The sequence below is a fragment of the Amblyomma maculatum genome, chromosome 1 (genome assembly GCF_055883805.1).
Source record: "Amblyomma maculatum isolate TAMU_Amacu chromosome 1, ASM5588380v1, whole genome shotgun sequence".
NCBI lineage: Eukaryota > Metazoa > Arthropoda > Arachnida > Ixodida > Ixodidae > Amblyomma > Amblyomma maculatum.
In genome coordinates, this window is record NC_139344.1 from 229,254,280 (window position 1) to 229,281,158 (window position 26,879).

The 26,879-nt window shown below is 50.0% G+C and overlaps 1 protein-coding gene across 2 annotated transcripts in view; it reads left to right on the forward strand.

Annotated features, from left to right (window-relative positions):
- The first annotated feature begins 1,472 nt into the window (after nt 1-1,472).
- Nucleotides 1,473-26,879, forward strand: part of LOC146205848 (twisted gastrulation protein homolog 1-A-like) — a 31,801-nt gene continuing 6,394 nt past the window's right edge. Inside the window, exons 1-2 of one of the 2 annotated variants that reach the window (XM_084590498.1) lie at nt 1,473-1,599; nt 23,439-23,652. In XM_084590498.1, coding sequence (XP_084446624.1) covers nt 23,445-23,652 — 208 coding nt within the window. In that variant the 5' untranslated portion in view covers nt 1,473-1,599; nt 23,439-23,444. Of the gene's footprint in view, nt 1,600-21,694; nt 21,980-23,438; nt 23,653-26,879 lie in introns of those variants that run through there. The other variant, XM_084590499.1, reaches the window with a different exon arrangement.

Here is a 26,879-nt window from a genome sequence, read left to right on the forward strand (position 1 = left end):
CATTCATTACATGTCAGGATGCCGTATTTTTTTTTTTTTAATAACTTCGGCGTAATTTTTAGGATTTTATTGGTTTAAGCTCAGACATCCAACCCCTGACTGTAAGGATCCAAGACACATTTCGGATCCATTCGGTCTTCTGGCACTGGTCACCGTTGTTTAGTGACGAAGCCCCGGCGTCCAAGCTTCAGGTGACCGGGCCATTAGCTGCATTCCATGGTTAGCCGGTGCTTGTGGGGAGTGCGACGTTATCGCCGGCGGCCTTGTGATTCCTCTGACGGCCGCTAGCGGCTTCCTTCTGGTGCTACCGTCCTGGCGACATCACGCCAAATGAAATGGAACATGCATAATGACTCCTTGTAAAATATGACCCCATGTGTCCGAAAATAATCCGAGACTCAATGCAGTTCCTTCGAACGGTGTCAGTAGCACTGGAACGTTCAGAAGCACCCGTTAGTTTACGAGGTACCCGGGTGTGTCTCAGTTGTATCGGCGCTCGACGGGAAGACGGAGAGAACCGTCGCGATGCTGTCGACAACACGCGTCTCGGTTGCGGGATAACAGCGACGTTTATTGACCCTCTGCCCAGCTCTTCGTGGGCTCAGTCGATAAGACGCGGTTGAGAGGATAGCAGCACTTTCATAGAGCAAATAAATTTCCTTCGAGGCTGCGGGCTTTGTGTGAGGTTTCTATCGGCATAGGGGAAGCCGCCTGCAACAATTAAAGTGGCTGTTTTTAACGTATGTATTTTGCTTCATGTAAGCAGTGTAGATATGCTCGAAATTTGGCATCGGGACCTTCGGGTACCAGGGCACTTTGCAGCTCGTAGCTGTTATCCTGTGTCAAGCGCGCACATTTTCATGTACTCACTGACACAAAATTTTAATGACAGGAAAGTCATTAAAATGTAAGACGGACATCTATGCGGGTTTATCACCTAGTGCCGTTTTTTTCTTTTATTCATAGCGGGATGCCCAATAATCATTGCTGGTATTAACTAGCATAGTACAATTTCACGCGCCCCGATTGCGCTTGGACAACATTCTCTAGTGCCACATAATAAAAAAAAAAAGGATGAAAGCGACGAGTACTTTCACAAATACATGAATAAAGTAACAGCAATAGCGTATTGTAAAGACCTTAAACGCTTTGACCCAAGGTGTTGGGGCTGAGGCTGCGACCAAGGTGAGACACAGGCGGCACAGTCTCCGCCTGTACGATCAATGGACAGAAAGACGGCGGACGCGCGCTGCTGCTGCTGCGGCAAACGCTTTGCGCAACCTGTTGCACCAACGCGAAACGTCCCGACCGCAGTGCCGGGCCCCGGGCGCGGCGTCAGCTGCAGCGCGACGGCAGCTCGCACTGGCCCCGCCCGGCGGCCGCGCGGGCAACCCCCGGGGCGCCGGCGCCGCCAATGGAAGCGGCGGCTGCCGGACGGAAAGGGAGCGCCGGACCCTTCCGAGAACGAGCCTGACGGGAAGAGGCCCGACCGACGCGCCAGTCGCTCGCGGAGCCGCGGCAGCAGTGTGCCATTGTCTCTCCCGGAGGGGCTGCTGCTGCCATGAGGGCCGCCAGCCTGCGCTGCACCAGCACCGCCAGGTGAGTCCACCCGCGTGCGGCGGACGCAGACATGCCTCTGGCTGCCGGCCAGCTCTGTAGCCAGGCATGTCGGCGAGCGCGCCCAAGTGTTACGCGCTTTGATGGATCGCGTGTTTTTGCCTCGAAGGAGTCCGCGGCAGGTGTGCGGAGTGGGTTTGTTGTTCAGCGTGTGCGCACGGATACACTGTGAGCGGACATGGTCCGCAGTTATGTTACCCAGTGATCGCACCTTTCTGTCTTCAGGATGTGTACTGCAATCTGTGTACCTGTCGGAACATGTGCCTTGCACAGCACTGGTTTGACATGCACTATCGTGCGCCAGGTATCGAATCACGGCTTCAGTTAGTGCTGTTCGCTAGGTGTTTGAGGTTGTTTCCTTCAAATTTAGCGCAGTCTTCGTTTACGACCTCTCAAGGATGCGAGTCTCAACACAAAGCGAGCAACATAATCCAAGCTTACAAGATACACTGCAGATGCTGCTCATTTTGAAATCGGCGCGCAAGCTCGTTTCGCGCATTGAGGCGGTTGAAAAACTTTCTCGACGCAGTCGCATTGTTTGCGCTCGCTTGCAAACGCGTCGCATGCGGCGCGGGAGCTCAGCTCTCCGCCGTGTCCGCCGGCGCTTCGCCCCGTCACACCGGACGCGTGCCACGAGCCGCTCTCTCTCTGGCGAACGCCGTTCAGCGGCTCTGTCATCGCCTTGTTCACATTGCGTCGTGGAAACGTAGCAATTAAATTTACCCCTTCTTCGGGCGTTGCCGCTGGGCGGGAACCTCGCGCGCATTAATGATAGTAATTACTGGAATCACACGTTAATTGCGGTCTTCCTGACGCCGTGGGTAGCCGGGAAAGTGTTTACCGGCGCTCGCTGATCCGCCCGCAATTAGTCTGGCCGGCCGCTCCTCTGACCCGCTCGCCCGATGTCTTGGGTGAGGCCACACACTTGGGCCAAGCCGGGGCCATTGGGGTTGCCGTGCGTGCCCAAAATAGCCATGTCTCTTCGCTTTTGCCTGCTTTCTTAAGGTTGCTTTCTCGAGCCATAACCACGTCTTACGGGCCGCCACTCGCTCGGACTCCGGAAAATAGATGATCCGCGAAATCGCGCCTTCGTGAGTGCTTAAGGGTTGCAGCTACACCGTGAAAGCGCCTTGTGTTCGTATAAATGTTTCTTCTTCCTCCTCTCCAGCTGTGTAGACAAACTTGTAGAACTTGCGTTGTTGACTTCCGACGTTGTAAGAGGACCGTGAAATCTGCGCATTGTACTGCGCGTACCGCTGCTTGTGGCGTTCCACACATCCGCCGGAAACGCTATTAGCGGAATCTCAGTCACGTTTTTCTTTGCGCCGCCTCCAGTCGTGCGTTCAGGGAAGAAAGTAGCGTTTCCTCGTTTCGCATCCTGCTGTTACGTCGCTTTTAGATCTGCTCAGATTGCTGTCTGGCTTTATTAAATAAGTGTGATAAAAAAAAAAAAAGCGTGATACGGCCGGTCGCAAATATTCCCAAGGATTTCACCTCCCCCTAATACTTCCACCAATTATTTTTTTCTTCTTTCAACTCCTCACCAAGGGTGAGCCATAGCAGTGACTTTCCTTGAAGTCAGTGGCGCCTTGTGCGAAAACGCATACTACAGGGTGCGACTGTTTTGAAATGCACTCGCGGTGTTTTCGTCGCTGCCGCTGAAGCTATTTTTTTATTCGCTTTTTTTTTTTTTTTTCTTTTCCGAATGTCGTTGTACTCCCTCGTGAAACTGCGAAGACGTTGCCATTCTGCGGTGGATGCTTCCATATCATTTGCTATTCACCGCGTTTTCGCAGTCGCGCAACTTTACATACAGCATACCAGGAGTACCTTAGCAAGGAATGTGAATGGTATTTCCACTAGCTGAATGTGACACCCTAGGGAAGAGATGGTTCGCGATGTGCTTACTGCCAGAGTACTCTAGCCATAACGTAGTATTCCTTGCGTGCCGTGAAAAAAATTTCGGCTACTTTCTTGCATACATAGTTTCTCGTGCAGTTGATGTACGTGTGTTCATTTACTTTTTGTCTTTCACGTATGCTGATATCACAAATTCTGCTGGCGTAATCCTTAGTGTGTGAGGTCGCTTTTCCATTCGAGACAACGCTCCACGTATGTGGCTGTAAACGAGCCTTGTACAAGCAGAGTAAAGCAGTTACAGCGAAATTAGGCAAGCATGCAGGAAAACACGCACACAGAAAGAGACTGCGTCCTTTGTGCGTGTTTTCTTTGTACACCTGCCTGCGGTTGCGCTGCAGCAGCCTTATTTTGCACTCCCTCTGTGCAACTCGTACTCCCTGGTTGGCTGAGATACTGCTTTGTTTTCTCTCTCAATCTCTTTGTCGTATATCTAATTTGTTACAGTTTGCCCGATTGAGTTTTTTTTTTTTATTTTGCTGGCGCGATTCGACAGCTGCTCAAGACTGAGTCGCCATGTTGTGTTGAAGTAATGTACCATCAAGCCTCAAACTTGAAGGTTATTGAACTGCGGGTGTGATTACTTCGGAACGAGCGTAAGTGAAAAGCGCATGTTATAGTAGGTTCAGTGCCCTCATTTTGACAACTGTCGCGCACCATCTTTGCTTTAGCCATATTATTCCACTGCCGCCCTAGCAACACTCAAGTTAGCATACTATAGATGTGTGTGTGTGTGTGTGTGTGTGTGTGTGTGTGTGTGTGTGTGTGTGTGTGTGTGTGTGTGTGTGTGTGTGTGTGTGTGTGTGTGTGTGTGTGTGTGTGTGTGTGTGTGTGTGTGTGTGTGTGTGCGCGCGTGTTTATGTGACAACGCATATTGCTTACTTGTAACCGTGTTCCTTGAGCATCCAAGAATTCCCAGGCTGTTAGATATGCTCGTTTCGTTCGAACCATTTTTTCGCTTGTCTTTCATGCACGAACGTACTGTAGTCCGCGTTTGCGAAACCATGATGCTGCAGCCGCGGAAACCACGCGTGACTGAAGTGGGGCAGCAGCGCTGGGAGATGATGCACTCGCATGACGGCGGTTACGCACCGTCTTCGAGCGAGTGACGCATCTTCCAACACGCGGTGGCCTAACACGTGGCCGCCCCTCGCGCTACGGGCCGCAGCTTTCACATGTCTCGTTGCCGCTTTCGTTTATGGCGTCTGACGACTGGCAATTAGCAGAGTGGTAGTCGTGTGCGCGCTGAAGCGGATATGCTTAAAAAAGTTGCATGCAGCCCTTACACACGCTTTGCAGTTTGCCGCCAACGAAGTCGTCGCTCAAGGATATGCGAGACGTATTTTGACGCACCAACGCGCCGTCATCTGTTGGGGTTTGTTTACCCGTCAACCAAGTTGTGTACAGCGCGTTGTTGCTGCCACGTGCGCCGTGCATGGTGCCCCGGAATGCCGGGCGCCGCCCTCGGCGAGCGTCGTCGCAACCGATGGCCGCGTTCGGCCGCACGTGGTCGTGGCTGGCCACCTGACGTCCTGGCGGGAGCGCGACCGGTCGTCTAGTGGCGCGCCAATTAGTGGCTGCCCCGGCGGCCGGATCGCATTGCGCGCCAGCCGCGTGCGCAATTACCAAGTTCCTCTTTAGCCGCGACTCTTGTTACGAAATCAAGTGTCTGAAACGAGCGCTTGCGAAATGGCTCGTCGGCTGCGACAGGCGAGACAACAAACCACGCGCCTTTCAATTGTGCGCCCCCTATATCTCACGCAGTGGCCGCACTCCAAAGGAATGCACAAATAAGGCATTCGCGACGGCAGAAAAAAAAAAACAAAAACAAAAAGTAACCCGGAGGGGCAGAGTGTTGAAACGGGAAGATTTTGTTCGTCGGCTATCTCCGAGAGATTAGTTACACGAGAGGCACGCGGCTGGCACGTAGCGTAACAGCCAGACGGGCACTTCTTCATACCGCCGTCTTCGCAGTCTCCCATGGTGGATTAGTCCTTGCTGGCGTGTCCTTAGCTGCAAAAGAAAGCGCGGCTTCCTCGAATGGTGGCGGAAATTCTGCTTGCGGCGTTTATTGTAGCTGACTGCAACGCTATCGGCGGAAAGCTGTGCTTGTGGCTCGGTAAACACTGCGCCATGCGCCACTTAATGTTGCATAATTCAGCACATATTTTTTTTTTATCTCATGTACTGCGTTCTGCTTCCGAATTTAGGTAAGTTTGCGCTTGATTATCGATATTAATCCTCCAAATCACGCGTATAATAATTAAAAAGAAATGACAGGGTACAGCTTGCTACCTATTCGCTGAAATGCATGCAAGTAGTAAATATTCTACCATGTCTATTGAAGTAGTTAATTTCTGAGGAGAATAGACACGAGCGATATGCAATATCCTGTTTGTCGCTGTGCTTTTCATGTTGAATGGGTGCCGCAGTTTAGAAAAAAAAAAAATTAGTTGTCATTTTCTGGCCGCTGACCACTGCTAGGGGCATTAAATCACGTTCGGCTCGCAAAGTAAGACACGCAAAAAGAATGCGATGAAACGGAATAACATAGCGAAAGGTACGAGGTCCGTCGCTCGAAGGCGTTCAGCGTCTACTTGATGCACTATCGACCCGATGGCCGTCGGAGCCTCTCGGCTAGCAGGTGTCAGCTGAGTCGATAGACTATTGGTCTTCGAAATGCCCATCGATCGTTCGGGTGTCATCGGTGCTACGCAGCTTCCCAGGTTTACCTGCTCAGGGTTGCTGCGTTTTTGTTTTTTTCTTTGTTGTCTGCTTAGACAACACCACACAAATACAAATCAATGCATCTGCGCCACAAAATAATGCATGGTAGAACGAGAGAAAGACGATGGCTACACGGTATGAAAGAGGCACTGAACAAGACAAGTGGACTTGTCCTCGTCAGGCCAGCGCGATCATCACTACATGCATGCAATTATGCATGCTCACCCGCTCAGCGGATTCGCTTTGGGTAGAGTATATTCGGTGCACGGGTGGGTGAGTGGGTGGCTTTGGCGAAGTTTCCCACTTGTTTTGTAAACGTTCTCGCAGCTCACGAGAAGGGATGAAACGGGGATTAGAACTCCCTAAGGGCAGCTGCCTTCGACCGCCTTCTCTCAGTTACCGAGGTACCGCGTATCCTCTAGTAGAGCGGTTACGCGTTTGTGTTATTCAGTTTGTGTGCTTCGCTGCCTTTAATTCCCCTTCTACTGACCACTGCGTGGGGAATAAGGTTTACTTGACTGAGCAAGCCAATATCAGGAACAGTTTATTTATTTTCGATACCCTCAAGCGCCGAGGCATTACAGAGGGGTGTGGGCAAGCAAACAACGCAAGAATTTTTTTTTTTGTTAAAGGCGGCACAACAACGTAGTTAAAATGTAGCAACATACAGTATTCGAAGCAGTCAAAGAGTTAATCTGCGCACAGTGATCACGTTAATGGCTTCGCTTTTAAATGTCAGCCACATGCCTCGCCTGCCTCATCGAACCCGTTCGGGCTCTGACACCAGTGATGTTTCATGCGTAACAGGACAACCTCTTAATTAGACCAAAACATCCCTTTTCCTGGCACTTTTCCTGTGCTTCGGTTCGGAAAGTCCAGTATTTCCGGGGGAAAAAAAATGAGAACACGTTTGTTCTTAAAATTCCCTGAAAACACATGAAGATTCCCCTTTTACCCAACTTTACCCCTAAAATATTTCGAAAAATGGTCCGTTCCCCGAATCGAAACGTCATTCATCTTGACTTGCTCAGCGACTGTTTTTTTTTTTTTTTTTTTCCACTTTTAATGCCAGCCTGACGAGAAGAACTTTCCTCAAACCCTTGACTACTAGAGCACTGCGCGTTTGACCTCGTCCCATGGAGTTGCAGTGCGATGAGAGGTCAATGCTAGATGAATGTTATGAAATTGCAGCTCTGTTGGAACAACGGAATTCTTAGTTGGCTTAAACGGCATCTCGGCTTCCCATTTCGCCCCTCATTAATTCACCAGTATATAAACCAGGTCAGGGCGCTCCGCTTCGAGCCATGGTATAGTCAGATGCAAGCTAAGAACGCAACAGCAAATGTTCGTCAATGACATGGTGCGGCACCTGCTAGCGGGCATATCGGGGCACGTAGATTAAATAGGATTAACGTTCAGCTTAGCGGCATTAACCGCGACGTCACAATTATATGCCGACGCCATTGACTGGAAGACTTGGTTTGAGGATTGTCTACCGCTTAATTCCTGCGTTGTATTCGAATTTTCAGCATATACAGTAGCAGAGTCACGAACTCCGAGCAGTATAATAATTGCAATTAACATCCACCTGGGCGCAGACATTCCGCTACGAATGAAAACTATACTCAGATGTTCGCAGCTTGAAGAGGAAAAAAGAAAACCGATGCATTTTTTTTTTCTTCTCTTTTTCAGGCTACACAAGGATTTGAGAAAACTGTGTTTTAGTTTTCCTTCGTAGTCACATGCCTGCGCACGTGTGGATGTTAGCTGCAATGATTTCACTGCACGCTGGATGGAGTTTTCCTATAGGAACCACTAAACTACGTATTTGTCAGGCCAGAGAAGCGGTCGATACAGAATACCGTTTTACAAATTGACCTCTGTACCGTGATGTCGACCTCTACTTACGCTCTTCGTTGAGTTCGTTGGCACCCTCATTCCATTTATGAAATTCCATATCGGCGTTAAGCGTGAGGGCAGTGGGATGGTACTCAGCTGCAGGGACGACGGCACGCGGACTACCCGGAGTAACCCGGAGCTAACACGACGCACGTGCCCTCAAGAGGCAGCGCAGATCCGCTCCTTGCGAGGTATTTGGGTGGGTGAAGGGATGAAAAACACGCCTGTCGACCACCGCATCGTCCTTGCTGCCAGCTGGGCTCAAAAAGTTGAACGCTTTCGTCATCCTTGTCTAAACAAGGCGTTCCTGTGCTTTGAGGAGGATTGTGCATCTGCGCACTTCCGGCATTTGTTCAGGAGGTGGAGGGGGCTCCTGTTTATTTCTTCGAGGCTGGCAAAGGGCGCGCGTGATTGCCGCCCTAGTAATCCTATATTGCCGGGCGGTGCAGCGGCCGTCGGAGCGCTTCAAGTACGTCTTCAAGGGACAGCAGATTGGTTTCATTTTCCAACGTCTGGCCCGTTCGCGCAATCGGAGCCCGTCTGGGCGAAAGGCGAAGGCCGCCGTCTCGAGAACCGCGGGGCGTGCTGGGCGAGACCTTCGCCTCTAATTTAAGCTCTCAGTGGGCGCCCAAAGCGTTTCCGCCCGGTCGATTCCCCGAAGCACGTGCTGACAGGGCTGCTCACGTGGCCATGTTCGCCCCACGCGATGCTTGTCACTCCAGTTCGGAGACGATGTCACCTGACTGGCTGCACGAAAGATGGCTGAGCCACGAGCTCTGGAAATAGCGACAGGACAGTTGTTTTTGAACACTTGTTGCCACTTAATTATTTCCGAGTTACATAACCCCGCTACTGACCATATTCGTAGAACGTGACACGCATCTTTGTGGACGCGAAATCTGCCTCGAGCCACTTAGTGATCGCTCTATGCGCTCATCGCCCCGCATAACGAGCCGCCGCGCGCGGCATGTCACGTACTAACGCATAGCCTCGCTTGGTGGCACTGGCCTCGATGTCGGCAACTCGTTAGTGCACCCTTGAGTCATGTTCTTGTCGTCAGGCGTTAAAACGTATGAGGATGTTTCCTTCTTCGCCGCAGGCGGTGCATGGTCGCTGGTAGACAAGACCAGGACGGGCGATTTCGCAAATGACGTTTAGCTCATGTAGAAACTGATTTATACCACAGTCCGTCTACTAGAAGTGCCGCTTCTAAGCTTTGCGATTTACCCTCCGCGATTACTTCGACGCTTTTACTCTGATAATTGCTTTTACTTCTAAGTCCAAGCTTCACACTCACACGGCACGATTTTTCTGGACGGCGAACGTGTCGAGGGTGGCGTTTTGACGAGGCCTTCCCGTCCTTGATTTGAACTTGGCCGTTGCTGCTTATAGTAAGTGGAGGGCCTTATGTAGGCTAGAATGGCGGTGGATGACACGGGAAGGGGAGGTGGGCTGAGGTGGGCTAGAGGATGGAGGCGTCGCACAGACAACGCCGGTATTTTCGTTACTGCCTTCGCAGTAAAATGAAATGCAAGCTGGTGTGATAACGGTCTGCTTTCGGCGCAGCCACTCAGAGCACTGCTGCAAGTAGCGAGGCCGGGTCTTGGGCCGTCATTCACTCGCGCAACATGGCTGCATTGAGTGGCCCACAGGCACGCTGTGAGTCGGGAGGCCTGCTCGCGTCCTTCGCGGTCCTCGTCGGCCGTGCAATGCTTAGCGCCCCCCAAGGTTGACGAATATGACAGTGCAGCGTGTGAGCGATGTCGACCGGAAATGTGAGAAAGCGACGCTTGCTTTCGGCAGTGTGAGGCGCGGTCAGCGAACGAGAACAGGAGCGCACGCCGGGATGGCGAAACACCACCGGCGGCATGTTTTCTTTCCCTTCAAGCCGCGGGCGCCGCAGGGGGGCATAAACTGTGCGGCGGCGTCTGGCGTGCCGACAGCGGATGCCCCTTGTAGGCGCGCGGCAACGCTTCGAGGACGAATTCCGTCGGGCGCTCTCTGCACACAACAAACTGAACGCAGCGAATGCGGTCATCGAGAGCGCCTTGGCAGTACCTCAGAATAACTTGTGCACGTGTGGGCTCTACTGCTTAGGCTCCGCCTTTGATTGCGAATAACATGCACAGGGTGTTACGTTTTCCGAGGCTCTGCTCTGTTCAGGTAGAGCGTTGCTATCGGACCTGGAGAAACCCTTGCAAACGACCCAGCCCTATCGTGCTGCTTCCACATACGCGTTTCGATGAGGGCTTTCGAATCCCTCCTCCAATGGTGATGCCGTCACGAGCACGAGATTCGGCCTTGAGACGTCGTGTTAGAACACGAGCTTCGTGGACAGTAGCGCGTCAGCTCGGTGAAAAACATTCCGAGTGTCGAAGAAGGAGCATTGTTTTCGCCGAGTACTGCTCGACGCGGCTACGTCACTCGGACCCTAGTTGGGTGCAGCAGACTGGTTGCGCAACTGCGCACCACGTCCGAGGCGTTTCCCCAGTCCGGGCCCAGACAGGTGGGGCCCAGGGAGACGCGCCAGCGCTGACGCGAGACAAGCCGTCCGTCACGCGACGGCTGCTGCTGCTCGCTGGAGCGTTTGACGCGCGCGCCGGGCCTCAAGGCCCTTCGCCACATTTGCAGCAAGCGAGACAGCACGCACAGGCGCCGTAAAGTGCGCAGAATGTGACGCAATCGTTCCAGCGCGAAAGCTGTCGCCACAGCTTGTCGCACGCCACCGATCGGGCGACACACCGTTCGAAAGGAAAAAGTGAAATGGACTCGGGCCTGCCGTGTTCTTTTCCCACCAGTATATGCCTGTCACGAGGCAACGGAGATGCAAAAGAGCACTTGCATGCACTGTCTCGGTGAACCTATAGCTAGATGTTACAGTGAGCGAGATAAGTTAATTTGAAGACATCTTTAGTACAAAGCGTCGGCCCGGTCGCGTCGTAGATGCAACGCGTTCATGCAGTTCAGGGTTGTTGGCTACCAGCACGCTCATTACCGTCGTATTTGCCATTAGTCGTGTGGTATTCATGATGAACTGGCAAAGGCGCGATTGTTGGATGTCTCGCAAGCATGCCAAGGCACGCTCTAACTTCCGCGCTTTTTCTGCGCACATCACGTCTGCATAGTCCGCGAACTCGGTGGTTCAGTGGGACGCTTGCGTTCTGGTCCCCAGCTTACTCGAGAAAAGGCCTTTCAGAACCAAGTGTCCGGTGTTTCTCTAGTCAGGAAACCGCGGAAGATGCTAGCAGAAGCTAAGCAAACTCTCACTGGCTCCACATGCTGAGGGCAAGTTACTGGATGTCGAGCCTGATGGGATCTGAGTCAGCAGAAAAAAACGCGCATTTCATAAACAATATCAGAGCCCTTGGACGACAGGGAAGAAGGGGGGGCCTCAGCTACCACGAAGTCGACTTCTAGCTTGCGCTGCTTGGAACGTGCGCCGGCCCAGTGTTCCTGTAACGAGGCGTCCGACGGCGATGCGTCTTCGCAAATATGTGGCGGCATCGTGTTACGGCGGCCGCTCTCGGGTTTGCGGCATGCGACAGCCGCCGCAGTTTGGCCGCGGATTCTTCTGGAGAAAAACGGTCGCGTGATCGAAGCCCGAGGAAAAAGAACCCTTCGGAGAATGGCATTTGTTTCTCCGGAGATGAAAAGCGTGCCTGTGCAGGAATGCTCGCGTCCGCACGCCCTGTGAGCGCGGCCTTCTTCGAAGAGACTTGTGCACTGCTGCTGGCGTTTAAACCCACCTTCTCCTGTGTCGACGGGGCCGAGCGGTAGCCGTCTTTTTTTCGCCATGCAGGGCTGCCGCGCGGACACTAAAGCTTTCAAAGCGTGCGCTTCTTCCGTGTCTTTTCTCGAGCTTAAGGCGTTACTCAATAGAGCGCTTGAGGCGGCGATAACACTTGAGAGGAGGTGCGCGACGTGATACATTCTAAAGAGGAGGAATGGCTGGAGAGGCCGGTTTTGCAGACAGCATGGCTCGGTACCCGAGATGAGCATGGAATGCTAATTAGAATGAGTCCCCGATAACGATGCGAGCAGCCAAAAAGCAGAAAGAAAAACCATGGCAGCCTTGGATCGTTACCGAAACAAAGAATGTAGCGAAATGCGTCACCGGTTACATCGTGTAGGAAATCTAACGCGTTACACAGCTCGTTACTGTCGAGAAGCTGAGATATTTTCGTTGCTTTCTCCAGCAGCGATGGAAGAAGAGCGCCGGAAGTTTTCCACTTGCTCCGTTTTACTTCATGCGTTTGCTTGCGTTCGGACAGTGCTAGCTGAACTGAAAATGGTGCCCTCTCATCCTTGCATCGCTGATGGCGTAAATTGTACGCTATACTTGGTGTTTATGTTGTTTTTTTCTTCTTTATACACATGATGAAATCCCAAACGTGTACCCGAAGCGCTCATCGGTGCGGACTCGGCAGCTGCTCACCACTCGCCTGCCCGTGACACATTTTTATTGTTACCTGTAAGACTGGAAGCTCTAGCGAAATATTTTTGCATGGTCTCTTGCGCTACTCAACTTTCGGTTTATCTCGAACTGTACGAGAGTGGTACAAAGTAACATACGTGATCTTGTCGTTTGTTCTACTTTGCCTCGTGCCTCAACGCTTAAAAAAAGAACGATGGTGCTCTTGCATACTCAGTCTCGTGCATATCGTTATTAACGTAATCAAGTATAATTGTTGATCGGTGCCTGTAAGAGAACAGCACTAAAATGCCGCTTGTTGCCGCCACCGGCGTCAGCTTCAGTAAGAGGCATCTGAAACACATGCATAGCAAGATGCAAGCAGCCCTTGAGCGTCGCAAGCATTTCTTTTATTTTTTCTCGTCGCACGCAGATCGCGGGCTACCGTTCAGTTGTCCATTCCAAGTGGCATGTTCGGGAGAGTAATTGAACACCATCGTAAATATACGCGATAAGGAGCGTTGCAGGGAGCGGACAAAGGCAAACGACGAGCCTCTCGCGTACGTGACCAGCCGCCGACGGCGCGGCCGGCATGCAGATGGAGCTGGCTCGGTGGGCAACTGCGCTCGCCCTGTGAGGGCGTCCGAGCAGGTGCTCGGACTTCTCTCGCCGCCGCTTCACGTGGCAGCGGGCATGGGCGAGCCGCGTTTACCGGCGATGCGGACAATGACGCCTAGGGGCTCGAGTGACAGGGAGGCGTTTAGAGGTCACTTGCATCGTGCGTGCACCAAGTTCGCCGTTGAGGGCTGACAGGCATCCTCCTTCGGTGCGCGGTGGTTCTCTCGTGAACCCTCTAGCGCGTCGCTCGCGTTTAAGTTTTACTGCGCCAGCGTTCAGCAGTGATCCAGCGTCGGCGTTGTGAGCGAAACGTTACGAGCATGCTTCTGGCAGGTGGCAAGTGACATGACCTAGCACTGATTGGTCGCCGCGTTGTGCGACGTCACGAGTCCACGTGACATGTCCAAGTTGGCAGGAGCTGTCAACTCGGGTAGCTCCTGTGAGATGAGAATGGAACCCGGCACCCTTGGATCCTGAGTAGGACACACTGCCCCTATGTCACACACGCTGGGCTAAAGCGAGGCCTGCATGTTAATGAGTAGTATATGTGCGGGTGTTGTGAGTGGGCAATGGCTGAACGTCGGGCACAGTTGTGCAAGCCCAAGAAAAACAAATAGCCTGCACATATGACAATGGGCCGTAGCCTGCGTGACCTGCTTCCATCGAGCGGCCGTGGCATGAGCTTCGTTTTACGAGGAAAGCAGTCTGCCGCGACGCTTCAAAGTGAAGGAAAGCAGATCTTCCACGTTGTCCGTACAAACGGTTTTGGAACGCTTCCAGACATCCTCCCAGCTCAAGTTTTCCAGACCAGCCGATCTCCACAAAAGCTGCGTAGGCTACCGCTGAGGAGGAAAAAAAAAAAAAAAAATGAACTTATTGTTCCAGGACGATATTGTGTCAAAATAATACAATATGTTAATTTTTTATTTTTTGTCATTGCAAGCACAGCCGAGACTAAAAGAGGGCAAAAGACTAATCAACAGACGATGACGACCCTTTCAGCATTCTTCCATATCCTTGCCTGGCGGCTGCCTTATCCACCCTCTTCACCACACCCGCTCACTTCGCTCTCGCTTACTCAGCAGATCTACGCACTCAATACCCGAGTCCATTTCCTGCTCCTGATTTCACTTGAAAGGTAATCGTGGCGCGAAAATGCGAAAACGGACTGAGACAGCGAAATGCGTTTCCTTTGTTCGTCCTCGTACTGTGATGAAGTGAACATAACTAGATGCCCCGAACAAGTGTAATTGCTGGCAACAATCAGCTCGCGTTTGTTCTCATGTGCGGTGGTGGCTGAAGTACGAGGTCGCCGTTCAGAGCCGCGGCAGCCGCATTTCGATGGGGGCAGAAACGCTCCAGTACAGATAGTGGACCTCGAGCAGTCCAAGTTATTCGGAGACTTTCGCTGTATACGGCGACTCGTGTATGAGGCGTTATTTAGTTGCTTTGATTGCGCATGAGTATATCTTATCCACGCTGTCCTTCTTCTGGAACTCAGCGTTACTATTATTTATATTTTCATTGCGAGATAGAGAAGCTCTCCAATAAAAGACGGAGAATTTAGCCTGTGTGAAAGCAGCGCGCACCTATACTTCTGAAAGCTAAACATTTCGACAGATTTGCCTGTCTGGTTGGGTTGATAACTAAATAAAACTTGAAATAGCCCCGCGTCATGCACCCCTGAAGAAGGAGCCGAGCCGGCTCCGAAACGTCGGGTTTTATAAAATAAAAGTGTTGGTTGGAGAAATTTCAAGTTTTATTTACCTATACTTCTCTACGTGGAGGAGGAGTTTTGGAAGAGAAGGGTGCATAAAATTAATTTGTTTGCAAACTGAATATTGTACACATTCTTCGCTACCTGCGCTGCTCCTGCGCCCTCATTTCGAGTCTCTGTTGGCCTCAGGTGTTGGTTCTGAGCTGCGTAATGGCAGGACGGTGCCATTGCGTATTTTTTGCTTCTTTAGAGAGCAAGGTAATTTCGACCACCTGGGAATCTTTTAACGTGCGCTGACATCGCACAGCACACGGACGCCTCTTCGTTTCACCTCCATCGAAACGCAGCCGCCGTGGTCGGGTTCGAACCCGGGAACTCCGGCACCCTTTTCTCTCTTCCCACTTTCACTCCCGCCTTCCTCCCTTCCCTTACGGCGCGGTTCAGGTGTCATTTTTCAAGTTTCTTCAGTTCAGGTGTCACAGAGTAAGTGTGACAGATACTGCGCCTTTTCCTTCCTGTGAACCAATTATTGTTATTATTAGAGCAAGGTGCCGTTCATAACTTGGGAGTGCCTGCATGGCAAAGACACTGCAAGTCATATTATACTTCTGTGTCAGGTGCGGTCGTTTCTCGTGACAATCTTGTTCAGTAGAGGTTCATAGCACCTTTCGTAGCACGCACACAAGAATGTGTGTAATTATTACGCTCTTGAGCGCAGCCAAGTGACCGCGCAGGAAAGCTGCACAGCTTCCTCAGAAAGAGGAACCAAAGATAACCACACAAAGCAAAAGCAGAGTCTGCATCAACCGTTAAAGCGAGCGTTTGTTGCATGTATTGTGCTACTCGATTCCCGCGGTGAACAGAAAGGTATTTTCGACTGGACAGAAACAAAATTCACTGCCTAAATTTGTCAGCTAAATGAAGAACAAAGCCTATGGACAAGTCCTGAAGTTGAGCACTGGACGAGATGCATGTATCTTTCTTGACACTGAACAGGACAGGTTAACAAGAAATGAAAATTTGGTTTATAGGAAAGGAAAAGCGCAATATCTATTACACTTAGTGCAACGCCGAAACAGCGCCGTGGCAGAAAAGATGTATGTGGTAGTAAAACGAGATAAAGAGGTGTCAGTAGTGGAGGGCTCCGGAATAATTTGGGCCACCTGGGGATCTTTAAATGTGCACTGACGTCGCTCAGCATACTGACGCCCTTTGCGTTTCGCCTCCATCAAACGCGGCCGCCGCGGTTGGGGTTCGAACCCGGGTACATTCGGTCAATGGCCGCGCGTCTTAACCATTGAGCTACCGCGGCGGGTATTAGAAGGCCTATGTCGTTTTTGGACTTTTCGTCTTGCCATGCAAGAGTCATGTGCCCAATAATGATCTTAAAGGCCCCTGTGATCGGCTGTTGGGCAAATATGTACAGTATCCCAAGACGTCCGTCTGATGTTGTTACCGCTGACCGCCCAGTTTCAACTTGACCGAAAACAAAGTTTGGACACCGTAACGGACTGGCGGGGAAGCCCAGCGCGATCTGCCAGAATCAATCGAATGATACAGGAGGCGCGTGCCATTCGACGGACGCAAAAAGGACGCCAAAAACAGTGGTATACACTGATCCGGTCAGTCAACCTAGGAGTTGACGAAAACCTACGTGAGATGGGCGAGAGCTATATGAGCCATGGCCTCCGAGGTGGCGCATCAAGGCCGGGTTTGATGGGTCCTGTCCCGTTGCCTAAACTCTTAGGGCATAGCATTGCGAAACGCCGCAACGCGAATGTACCGCGTTTCTGCGCTGAACCCTCCATCTCGCATATGCTAAGGTCGCGGCAGCATGGTACGCGGCATATGTGGTGTCTGTTTCTTGAATACTTGGGAATAAGATTACGCTGGGTCTTATTCGAACATCATGCCAATTATTCAAAAAGCGTTCGAAAACTTGAAAACCTATTTGTTTCGAATAATTTTGAGCTCGCACTGTCTGATTCGTTCAACGGATTGAATGACATCTGATTTGCCGCTCAAAATTCCCGAATATTCGCGCTCCCCTTTAAGAAACGTACAGTGAGTGAGAGTATGCATAACGCAGGACGTGCGTAATTAGGCCGCACGTGTACCAGTCTGAACAGCACTTCAGCCCAGCATTGTTTTGCGTTAGAAATGATGCCGTAGGCCAGAAAGACTGAAAGCAAGCTGTGTGACCGTCGCAAGGGAGTATCATTCGAGCTACCGTTGACATGCCCTTCCGGTCATTGCGCAAGTAGGATATGTTTTTCTTTTTCAACGGTGGCTTTAACTCGAAGGTCTTCAGCTCGACCATGACCGGGAAAACCTTGGCATTACTTCGTAGCCCTCCACTACGTCTCCTCTTTCCACTTTCACTGCCATCTTCCTTCCTTCCCTTACGACGCGGTTCAGGTGTCCACAGAAACAAGTGACAGGTACTGCGCCTTTCCTTTCTTGTGAACCAATTATTATTATTATTATTGTCTTGTGTGCCCTTGTCATTGTAAACTGCGCTGAACGAGCGTCCAGCCGTACTTATCTCGCAAATTTTCGGAACCCGTTGAACAAATCCTTACACGTCGTACGTTGTGCCTTGGTAGTTATAAAATTACAAATTAATTTGAAGCGGCACATGCGTGGCGCTGAGACAGTCCCGGCAAGAAAAACACGCAACACGCTCTGACTGAACTCCTCCCGTGCATTACCTATAGTAGTGAAAATTAAGGGCTGTTATAAGCGTCTGCGCTTGCTCATAAATGCGCTGCTACTGTGCGTGTCATGTTTTGAATTCCTAATCTCGCGGCCTCTGCAATCACGATGGTCCAGCATACGCTAGCCAAGATCAGTGACGCTGCCCCAGTGCGCAAGTCACTGATCGGTCGGTACCCTTCCGGTGGTGGTGGTTCCGGAACAACCTTATCAAAAATGTCTGACCGTGTCGTAGGGTAGGTAAGCAAGACCGAATGGGTGTTCTCGCACTTTGAACGCGGCACTCGCAGGGCGTTGCGCAGACAGCCTTGAAGAGAACAAAAAGAGCGAGCTCGACAAGGACGAGTGTGCGACATTCCAAGCCCTAAAAAAAAAGAAAAAAAAAAGAAAAAGGCGAGGAGGTGTGGCCCGTTTTATTGAAAACGCCTCTCAGTGATCTCGAAGCTGATGGGCGCTTCGCCAAGACGTTGTTTCCGGATCGGTGAACAGACCTGCTTTTGAATCACCGGACCGCGCAAACAGCGAGTGTTTTCACCGCGTCTGTCGTCGCCCTGCAGCTGAGGAAGAGCGTTTTCGCTTGAACCAGACCGACCCGTGGCGGTAGTTTAGCTGCTAATCCGGGGCTTCGTGCGCGGCGACCGCGGAGGTTGATGCGCGAACTGGCGCGAACGAGGCCAACGCGTGCCCTTGCCGCGGCCACGCGAGACGAGGAGGAGCACGCGAACTAGTTGGCGTCCTCGCCGGAAATGCGCGATATATCCGCGCAATGTCATTCGGGCGCCTCTTGGCGGGGCGAGTTCTGGCGTGTCCATCTCCTGCGGCGGCAGAGATTGCAGCAGCATCCGCAGCCTGGCACGGTCGGTGCCCGCCGGTTGTCTCGTAGCACAGACGCCCCCCCCCCCCCCCCCCCCCCCTTCTTTTTTTTTTTTTTTTTGTCTGCAGTGATCGGCTTGCGTCAAGCGGGAGAACGCCGCTACCGTGTTGTTTGGTCCGCTATCCAACCTGCTACACTATCCCAAGGAGGGTGGGTGCCAATAATTAGGCGTCTGAGGAACGCAGGCGCGAAGACAGCGAAATTTTGGTCCAGTCTCTCGTACTTGTGAACAACGTGCCCTCAAATCGACAGCGCCCGGTCCACGTTCGCCGTGTCTCCACGTTGCTTATGCTGCGGGCGCAGTGGCAGAGCGCCACGCGAACAGCGAAAGCAGTGCGCGACCTCCAAAGATCCATGCACCGCTCAGCACAAAACCCGACAGCTGGACCAAACCGGTTTTGTTTCGTCGACCAGCTAGAAATCAGGCACACAATGCTACCATTTCAACTGCTGACAGTGAAAGGCCGTGCCAGCAGCGCGTTAATCGGAAGAGGGCAGCAAAGAGTTGACCTTCACGCGATCAGGATTCAGGCGCTGCGGTTCAAGAGAGCTAAGCGAAGCACGTAATATTGCCCCGTCCGTGACGCCCGCGAAACTCAAGTCCTCGGCGATGAGCGCGGAGATTTTTTTCCCCTTTTACTTTGTTTTACTTTGTTTAAGCAGCAAGGACTTCCCACCTGAACAGGGCGATACGTAACGTGACGTTTGAAAAATAAAATAATTGATTTATATTTTACGATGATCGGAATACAATCTGCAGCTGGGTTTAACGTTCCAAAACGAAACATGCACGGGAAGTGCTTCGGATTCATTTAGACTAATTTAGCAACTGAACCACCGCAGTAATGTACAAATACCGACAAAATGCTAGTACATATGCCGCTGGTAAAACAGCACCGACTTAGAGCCAATTATTCTGAAAGCTAGGCTCCGTCAAATTATTTGGCTACAGATAGCTCACTGCAAAGCTCGTACAGCAAAAAGACTTGAACGATGCGAGTGAGCGCTGTTCATACACCACAGCACTGATCCGAAGTTTATGCAGCTGATAATAATCAGAAGCGAGCACACGGATCTTTCGTGCGGAAATAGCGGAAGACTACACAGTGTGAATCCCTTGAGCATGGATTAAAAGTGATTACGTATGTACACCAAGCAACGTACGATGGAACAATGAATTACTGTCGAGCTCAAACGTTGCTTTCAGTAGCCTGCCTTGCTCAAGAAAGCGCTCGGCTACGTGTGTTTTGATATGTCACGTAAATTCCGCAACATAACTTCGTCTATGCCGAGCCCGTGGCCCAAACATTGTCGTTACAAGCATCGTGCAGTCGCGGGCGCTTCGCTTGTGCACAAACGGCTGCGAGCTGCGGGCATCTTTATTCAGCCTGAATCACTACACCAGTAAGCGGGGCTCGTGTGCCGGATCGCATAAGGCGCCTGCATAAGGAGACCTCGGAAGCCTCTCAAAAGCCCGTGAACGACCTTGACGCCGCCGTATGCTGTTGGGTTTGACACCTCCTGTAGGAATGCGTGCGAAAGGATATATGTGGCTCCACCTTCAGTACTAGCCCCTGATGTTGCGAAGGTGGTGCTTTTTCTCAGGTCGCGCGTAAAGCAGTGGATGGGGACTCGCTCTGGAATTCGCTGTCACTTGTTGAATCGGCTAAGCCGCGCAGTAGTATTTTTTTTTATTTTCTTTTTGCGGTTTGTGCAGCACCGCGGCGAACTGACCATTCAATCACTGTGAAAAAAACAAAAAACAAACAAACAAAAAAAAACCCGACGACTTTCACCTGCAAACATATTTCGCAGTGGTCGAGATTGAAGTTTCTTTTTGGTTTCAGCGCCGCAGGCGTTTGGGGTAGCGCATTCCGTGTTTGCACTCCTTGGAGCATTCTCTTTTAAACTCTCTTTTAGTCTTTTCACCCCTCCTCTCAGGCCGCGACTGATGTGTCCTACTCAAGAATGAGCTCTTCACAGTTCTACCTCATCCTCCCACCCTACACGCAAACAGGCGCAGCTTGTTTCCAAATCTTGAATGTCGAGATTGTCAAGTAAACGGTTCATGGAGGGATTTCTTGAAAATGTAAGCTTGAACTGCTGGTTTGATCGTACTTTTGTCTTGGACAAGAACGACAGATTATTACCCTGCACAAGGCGAGCACAATATATTACTGAGATGTTCTGACCGTCACACAAGCTATGTTATGTTCAGTAAGAAAGCGTGCACGGTTGCTACGAGACGGCTTAACAGCCATTTCGGAGCGCATGTGGGTCTAATGGTCCACGTTGCAAGCTTGAGCGACATAGACTAAATGCGAACCATCGGCATACCATCGGGACGCGGACACCTTGGTTTGCTCTAATTGGCGCTCGAGCCCATACAAAGAAAGGCGAAAGTAAACTCAGAAGTGTTGAAAAACCTTTATTTGTCACTGGTCTAGCGCTAATCGTCGACATAATTAGCTATGGCGAAAAAACAAATGAACGGGAGGGGGGGCTCAACTATAAATTTGAGGACTCTTAAAGCTGTACGCATGAAGTGCGCGCAGCAAATTAATGACAATGTCTGCATGGAGATCGAAAACCTTCTGTTTGGACAACAGAGTACGGAGGCTCACAGCGTCGCGGAAACGAAATGCAAAATTTGATACGCATGTGACGCGCCGTTGACGCCAGGATTAGCGTCTTGTTACATTTGTGTGATAAACATGAAATATGGAAATTATGCAACCCGGGTTCCCCCCATTCGCCGGAGCGGGCCCTATGGACGCGATAAATTGCCGCAGCCCTCTCCCCACCTCCGGCGATCACTGTCACCCGCCGCTTGCGAGGAGGAGTCGTCGGCGCAACAATGCGGTCCCGCGTGTTTGCGCACAAGTGCGAAGGACGTGCCACTTGACGGCCGTTATCTGCTGCTGATGGGGGGATCTAATTGGGAGCCGTCTGGCGCAGAGAAGCCACACGAGCTGCGCCGGAAGTGGAGACGACTAATTGTTTGAGCTTTCGTTGGGCCGGAATGCGAGATAGACCCCCATTCGCCTCGAAATCAACACCTGTGCCGCTTTGCTTTTGTGCCGCTTTGCTTTTGTGCCTCTTTGGGCGCATTCCTGCGTCGGCTCTTTCTGGGGACATTGGGAACGACCACCCCTGTGGGAAGCCACTGAGTGCAGGGAACGAGAAGAGGGGGGTGAAGGGGCGGGAGCGCAGGAATCCTGCACCTGCACTGCCTGGGGCCTTCTTCTTTGGACTCGTCCGCGCGCAAGGGGGAGTCGCGGCTGCTGCCCTCCCTCGTCGGCCGAGGCACGCGGCTGGCCGCGGCCCACTTGGCTCCGTCCAACCACTGGACGCTCAACTTTCCATTTTGCGTCCCTCTCTCAAGTTGCGTCGCCTGATAACCGCCTGCGCGCCGCCGAGACCATGACGCCCGAGCCAGCGTGCGCCTGCCGCGCTCGGCCCGCCCCGGCCGACTAGCTGCCAGGTAAGCCGGGGCCCGGGCGCCGACACCACGTGCTGCCCTCGGCCGCCCAATAAACTTTGGCCGCGGCCGTTCAAACGAGGCGGCTTCCTGCGGCAACGTGGCTCGACCAGAGCTGGCGGACCTCGTTGAGCGCGCACGGCAGAGCGCACGCAGTGGCGTGCTCCTTCGTGCATTCGTGCCAGCGCGCTTGAAGGCCGTCGCGCGGCGACGTTTTGTTCGCGTGTCATATAAAATAGGTTACTGGTGGTAAACATGCCCTCATAATGTGCTCACCGCAGTATATTTTTCCTTCTGCTTAGTTCTGCTCGTTAATATGCGCCTTCTAGAGCTGCTGGGGAGGTTATACATGTGGCTGAGACGGACAGATACTATAGCGCAGTAGTGCCGATTATTTTCGTACGTTTTTTTAGCTCTTGTAGCTGAAATCGACTGCCCTGTATCACGGATCTGCTTTGAACCTCTCTGCTGAAAACATACGTTGTATCCCCCAATTTTTTCTGTTATGACACGAATTTAAATCTGTAATGCATTTGGACGCTACATAACTGATAAGTGCAAAATATCATTGCCAAAATATTTTTGCGTTTCCTTCAAAAAACATAAACGTAGCAAACAGCTTTTTTGTGGAGACTGATTCTGTAGCACACCTGACAGTATAAATCCAGGCATGCTACAGAAGATGACAAGCATGTTTGTAGAAGGAAGATGTCAGGAAACATTCAACCACCTGGACCACTACACAGAAAAGTGTAATTGTAAAAGTTTCCTCCTCCAGTCTCTTCTGAACACCTGTTTTTGTCTGCTAGCCTTCACAGTACTGCTTTTGCTATTCACAGAAGAACCTGTATCAGAACTTGTTTTGAGTGAAAACTCTATTGTAGTTCACTAAGCAGTAAGGTTCATTGCAAATGGCATGTTGTGTGCATTAACTATTATGCAGATTTCATTTTAGAAACAGCAGCATGATATAGAATTCCTTACATGCCCTATGATGAGCAGATTTCAAGGATGCTCTTGGTGTATTCGTGTGCACCTTAGCAACATTGAGCCCATGTAGTGTGAGTGGCTGGTGCTTTAAGTCTTGAAAAACATGTAATTTGGTACTTCCAAAGACCTTTTGGCTGAGTTTACTGCAGAATGTGAAGATGCCTGTCTGCTTCCTAATGCTTAGTGTTCTCAAATAATGTAGAACTGAGCTAAAGATAACCACACAGTGGGTGTAAGCTGGCAGCCTGGTTAATTATGCACAAATATACTGTACCTATTTGTCACAGGGTAGCGGTGTGCTGTTTATATTTGTTCAGACAACCTTATCTGTGCTTGCAACTACATGTTGGAAGCCTTGTTAGCGTGCAGTAATGTAACAAACTACATCTGTAAGAATGCATGGCATTATCTGCAATATTGGCTGTGTTCTTTGTTGTAACATGAGTTGCACCTTGCTTTTTTTATATTGCAGAGCAAAATGTTGAAGCAGGTGCTGCTGCCTTTGGCAGTGGCCGTGGCGTGTGCCTTGAGCCTGAGCCTGGCCTGCAACGAAGCCATTTGTGCATCTATAGTGAGCAAGTGCATGCTGACACAATCGTGCAAGTGTGACAAACTCAACGTCACCTGCAGCAGAGACTGTTTCCTCTGCCTTGACTATCTGTACACTGAATGTTGCTCCTGTGTAGGTGAGTTAAATCAGTTCCAAAGGTTGAAATTGTTCTTTGCTTTAGCTTTCTGTATTCTTACTTGACACCTTGTGAGCAGAAGAGAGCACTACAGTGGCAGACATGCAGACCACCCTTTGTGAATGATAGTGAAGGGCGCAGCTTTCATCTTGCCTAACCCTTTCCTCCAAGACTGCCAGCTACTGCTGCCTCTAAACAAATTTTTGGTCGTGTCATTGACTTATAGCAAAGCACTGGAGCTGCGGCGCAATCAGAAATATGCATTTCTTTATAAAACCTTAACAAACGCCGCTCGCGCTAGCACCTACTATTTCTGTCCAAAAGGTATATCGCCTTGTCTCAAAAGCATCGAGATACAGTAAATGCAAAGTACGCTGTGTAGCAGGAGCCACAATTTCAAGGCCTATATTTTGAGAAGAATGCAGCATGACAGGAAAATGTTGTGTTGGTCATGCCATTACACAAGGAGCAGAGACAGCTGTCTGGATTTTAGTGCTTTTAGTCCCAGCCTGCTTTTACATTTGTAAGCAATGGATGGCACTGATACATTTTGTTTATAGCTTGCCCACATGTGCAGCTCGTCACAAGCAGTGGTTGGGTGATCATGATGTAAATGTTGACTTCTGTACTCTGAAATGGACTTAGACTTACAATATACCTCAGATCATGATTTGTACATTTTTTTCATATGCTGGCAATGGTGCTTGTAAAATAAAAGAAGCCTTGTTACAGCAGACCTCAGCAGCAGTATTAGTATTTATTCCTCTTGAAGAAGTGCAGATGAAGGTTGAGGAACATATACATATCACTGCCTTGTAATACATAGCTGCATCCTATTTATAGTCTGTCATTCATTTTGAATGCCTTCACACAGCACAGTGCATTTATGAAAGAGTGACTTGTTCTGTCCCTGCACTGTGTTTACCTTTGTCAGAGTTTAATTTGAACTTTTTTTTGTAGATTATTTAGAGAGCATTTATCTTAGTGTAAGTGTTAGCAGACATGCAGGCACTGCGTGATTAAAGCATTTAAGCACTTGCAAACATATTGGGAGAAAACCTCCATATCCTGCACGAAACTCATATTCTGTTATGCTATAACGTCTAGAATTAATTAAGGCATCTTCCCAGCATTGTTGCTGTCACGCCCTGTGAAGTGGCTGTTTCTGGGGTAAACTTGTGGGCCTCCAAACTGTCACACATATGTGGGACTGGTTGCATTCAAATCTGTGCGAGATGTAGCGCAATTGCTATCCGCAGCTTGGTCCAACCATCGGTCGGGAGTCGAACCATAAATCAATGCAGGCAAGGCAAGATTCTTGGCTCCGAAATTGTTGCAAAGTGTAGGACTGATCGGTTCAAATCTGCAAAAGATCTAGCATGGAATCTCTTACAGCACCTTGTTAGAGCAATTTGCTGGGAGTTTAAAAAATCAACACTTGTAAGGGCATCTGTGAGGAGTGGCTATGTTATTGAATTGTCACATGTAATAAGTGGTGAAGTGTCCCCTTTGAGGATTTTTTCTTTTTTTTGTTTGAGTGAGCATGTTGTTGCATGCCTACATAAGAAGTTTTTAGAGCAGTAGATTGGCAAGGATTGGGAATAAGCTTTAATGGGGCATACCTCATTAGTCTACACAAAAAGTTTTAGAGCAGTAGATTGGCAAGAATTGGGAATAAGTTTTAAAGGGAAACTGCACTAGTTGTAGATTTTGATGAGTTTTGAGGAATCGAATGATTACAGCTTCCAGGATAAGCATGCGAAATATCTTTGCGGTAACATTTCAAACAATGGTGCAAATAGCGATTAAAACCGCTTGGCCCGTCAGGCTTCTCCGCAACGCGCAGCGGCACGTGGGGGGCAGAGGTTGACGTCATTGACGGTACCGGTATGTTTCCCACATAGAATGGCTTGCTTTGAAGAAGTAAAAACAAGGCTACCAAAAGTGAAGGCCAAGAAACATGGTTTGGTGGCATTAGAAAAGGCAACGCAGGATGTGGGCGAAGGTAACGAAAAGAAGAAATATTACCGTCCATGACGTCACCATTGAGCTTTTCTATGCAGTCCTTCAGTGCTGTGATGAGAAGCTGGAATTTTAATCGTTGACTACGTCATCAGTTTTAATGGTAGCACAAAAACACCTTGCAATCATTACCAACAGCTTATGGAGATTACAATCCTTGAATATCACAGAATTCTCGAAAAGTGATGCAGCTGCCCTTTAATGGGGTATACCTCATTAGCCTCTGATTTACCAGTGACATTGTCTTGCGATTACATCAACCCAAATATACAAACTGGTCACATCAATATGGTCCTTTAAAGGATGCCAGCTGTGCAGACTTTGCTAAGAGCAACCTTGTTCCGATGTAAAATAGTATAAATGTTGAGTGCCTGTGGTGATTCGCCATACTCTTCCTCAAATTATGAGTGACGACACTGCGATAACAACAACAGAAAAAGGCAGTAGCTCATGAGCAGTTTGCAAGAAAGAAAAATCAAGTCCTGAGTTAAGATAAAATGATACTTTGCAGCTTAAAGCAACCTTTGGAGTGATGTTTGAAAAATAGAATGAAAATCATGTGAATAGGATAGGAACTACCAGTGATGTTATCACAGGTTGTTGGCCTAGTCATGGTGTGCATTAATTAATAAGTTGTTATTCCTTATATTGCAGTTCAACTTCTTTGTTTGAAAGACAGAATTTTTTAATAAAATGTGTGCTCCTTAGCTAAAGAAAAGCTTTGTACTAAAGGGGCAATGCTTGTGAATAGCCTCACTGAGGACCTAAATAGATATCTAATGATAATGATGTTTGAAAATTGTGAAGGAAGACCAATATAATTCTCAGTGGCTAGGTGAAAGAAACACCAGTTCCGAGCCACTCTGTGCTCAGCCTTTGTGGCCAAAATTAGGTGGCTAACAAGAAACCTTTAAATGAGACTGAGGTCAGTACAGCAAGCTATGATAAGGAGAATAGCAATCGTAATGTTGAAACAGAAGGAGAGTAGCCTAGATTAAGCACGTATGAGCTGATGCTATTCTATTTAAAATTTAAAGAAAAGGTATTGACTTTGGCAGGATATGTTATGAGCAAAACATTTAATGGCCAGACCAATGGAATAGCAATATTGGTGATGTTAGCAGAGGATCAGCCAAAGTTGAGAGAGACTCACAAGGATAGATACAGTGCAGGGCAGGTGTATTTGCACAAGCATGTGCCTGCCT